The following is a 3,203-nucleotide window of genomic DNA, read 5'->3' as shown; positions in this document are numbered from 1 at the left end:
ATTCATTCAAATCATATGAAATACAACTAATAATTAGGTAGCATCTTAGTTGAAATATTTGCATTGGTGAATTAGAGACGACTTTTTAAAGTAAACATTATTATGAAACAAACTTCTTTGTGTGGGAGATTAATGATAGTCTATCATCACTCGTTACAACAACCAAATCTATTCTAAAACGATTTCTTCAAAACAACCCCCTTAAGTGATGTGATGCACATATCCACATGTAATACAACATATATCATGCCTCTTTACTTTGAACATATATTTAAGACCAGCTTCAAATTATGTATCATCATCGTCTGATGGTTTTTCATCACACGTTGCAGCAACAACATTGTTTACCCGTCTATCTGGTTTGATGTCTCAACTGTCCAATTATGAATATATCACCAACTATCGCTTTTTGTTTGATTTGTCTAGTTTACAGTTTATTTAGCAAGCAAATATGTTACATAAGTTAGTTCCAAAACGTAGTACTTCAGAACACCAACTTAAAGTATTCAGTGTCATTGTTGATTGACGAAAACAACATATCGTACAAGACATCCTAAGCTTATAAAGACGAATTTCATCTGATCTAATCTAACGGTGATTAAGGAGGTTTTGAAAACATTTATTACCTAATAAAAACTCTCTTTTAATATATAGTAGGATAGGATAGGATAGGATTTGATCAAATATTATACGCCATATAAAATAAGTTATTTAAGATTAAAGTTAATAAATAAAGTCAAAAACGAGACCATTAAACCGTAAGGAGGAGAAAAAATAAAGATTCTATTTGCCAAAAAAGAGAGATATAATAAAGAATAAAGATTTTCTTTGCCAAAAAATAGATACTCTTGCGCTATTGTGGTAAAAAAATATTGATATTGACTTTTAGATGAATGTGATCTTCATCAGCATTTGCTAGAGAAACTGTTGACAAATGTCGTTGTGTTAACAAGTTCATTTTTCAGCCGTCCGATCTTCAACCGTCCCGTCTTCTATTGAGATTTGAGATGTCTCTAATGAAATTAGTATGACAGATGCCCAAGATCAAGTCTATATATATAGATACATCTACATACTCATCTTTATATCCTTTGATCAGCCTATTGTATCAACAACAATGTTTCTCTTTAAGCTTTTAGTGTCTGCTCTTTTACCATTTATTATTCTATTACTTCTCAAATTAATTCATCGTTCTAGGCATTCTTCTCAAGAACACGAAAATTCGCCACCATCACCATGGAAACTTCCAATAATCGGAAACTTACTCCAACTTTCGGGAAATCAACGTTCCTTGAGTAAACTGGCAAAAAAACACGGTCCACTCATGCTTTTGCATCTTGGAAGTGTACCCGTGCTCGTAGCTTCTTCTGCTGATGCAGCCCGCGAAATATTGAAGAACCATGAACCAATGTTTCTAGATAGACTTAAATCTACTAATTTAATTAAAATTACTTACAATTTTAAGGATTTAACTTTTTCTCCTTACGGAGAACATTGGAGGCACGCAAAAAAAATTCTTGTCCATCACCTTTTAAGTCACAACAAAGTTTTGTCATATCAAAAAGTGAGAGAAGAAGAGGTGACACTTATGATGGGCATAATTAAAGAGAGTTGTGGTTCATTAGTTAATTTTAGTGAGTTGATATTTTCGTATACTATTAATGTTTTTTGCAGAGTAGCTTTAGGGAGGAAATTTGAGAGTGAAAATGTTAAAAACTTGATAGAACTCTCGATTGTAATGATCGGTCTTTTTAGGTTCGAGGATTATATGCCATGTTTATCTTGGATTGATAAGTTAAGAGGTTTGGATAGTATAATGGAGAATCATCATAAAAAGGTTGATAAGTTTCTTGAGGCTGTTATTGAGGAACACTTGTGTAAGAAGAGAAGAGAGTCTGATAAAGGTGAGAGCTGTGTGGTTGATCAAGAGCAACATTTCATTGATGTTTTGCTCGAACATAACGAAGATGACGACACTACTAGCTTTCGTTTTGGAAGAGATAATGTCAAAGGTCTATTTTTGGTAATATTTTCTTATACCATATACGATCTTATTATTTTTTTTAAAAATACATTTAAACCAATGATTAAATTCTTTTTTTTTTTTTTTGAGGATCAATATATAATCTAGTTTTAGGAGTGATTGAGATTGTTTATTCTAGTGCTTACTGCTTGTTTTCTCAGCAAATTGGCAAATCTCAAACACCCTTATCATAATTGCTTATATGCTTGTTTTGAAAGCAATTCTGAGGTGTTTGAGATAGCTTATCTATATGCACATAATAGGCACGTACAAAGAAAGTTTGTGTATGGTATATTAAAATCTGCTTCTATAAATGCATAACTACTTTTCTTTTTTATTATCTTCTTGTAGGACATATTTCTTGCAGGAACGGTTCAGACATTCTCATCGGTAGACTGGGCATTGAGTGAACTAGTACGAAATCCTAAAACAATGAAAAAACTACAAAAAGAGGTAAGAGAATTTGCTCAAGGTAAACCAAACGTTAATGAGGAGGACTTAGTGAAATTGAAATATCTGAATGCTGTTTTCAAAGAGACTATGCGACTACATCCGTCACCTCCACTCATTCCTAGAGAATTAACTCAAGATTTAAACTTAATGGGATACGACATCAAGTGTGGAACGAAAGTATTTATAAACACGTGGGCCATAGGAAGAGATCCTACGTTATGGGACGAACCTGATGTGTTTAAGCCGGAGAGGTTTTTAGATAGTCCTATTGATTATTATGGGGGTCACTTTGAGTTGATCCCTTTTGGTACCGGAAGGAGAGGTTGTCCTGGTATTCACTATTCGAAAACACTTAATGAGATTACTCTTGCCAATTTGGTTAATAAGTTTGATCTTGCTCTACCTAATGGTGAAAACCCTGAAGATCTGGATATGAGCGAGAGCAGTGGGGCTGTGATCCATAGGAAGAACAATTTATTTCTTGTGCCTACTCCAGCTTTTAAATAGTGTTTTTCAGTTCATAATATGTTTTTGTTATGTTTATGTTTAATGATTATTTATAAAATGAATCAGCATTGAATGTTAAATAGATCAACAATTAGCGCGTCTGTTTGTAACCTATAAATGAAAGTAACGGTAAATAAATCTTAGCAATTAAGCACCTTCATGTGGTATTTGGTTTTACACAAACCATAACTTATTTGTATAAGTTTTATTCTATTAATCA

General features: G+C 32.8%; 1 protein-coding gene across 1 annotated transcript; it reads left to right on the top strand.

Annotated features, from left to right (window-relative positions):
* Window positions 1–1,117: 1,117 nt before the first annotated feature.
* Window positions 1,118–2,983, top strand: LOC139868327 (cytochrome P450 Tp4149-like). Its single transcript, XM_071856660.1, has 2 exons — window positions 1,118–2,023; window positions 2,375–2,983. Exons 1-2 carry the CDS (start codon window positions 1,118–1,120, stop codon window positions 2,981–2,983), a joined length of 1,515 nt encoding a protein of 504 aa, XP_071712761.1.
* The last annotated feature ends 220 nt before the right edge of the window (window positions 2,984–3,203 follow it).

This window comes from Rutidosis leptorrhynchoides, chromosome 9, assembly GCF_046630445.1.
Source record: "Rutidosis leptorrhynchoides isolate AG116_Rl617_1_P2 chromosome 9, CSIRO_AGI_Rlap_v1, whole genome shotgun sequence".
Lineage (NCBI taxonomy): Eukaryota > Viridiplantae > Streptophyta > Magnoliopsida > Asterales > Asteraceae > Rutidosis > Rutidosis leptorrhynchoides.
The sequence above is the reverse complement of the archived record's forward strand: the minus strand, read 5'-3'. Positions and strand labels throughout refer to the sequence as shown.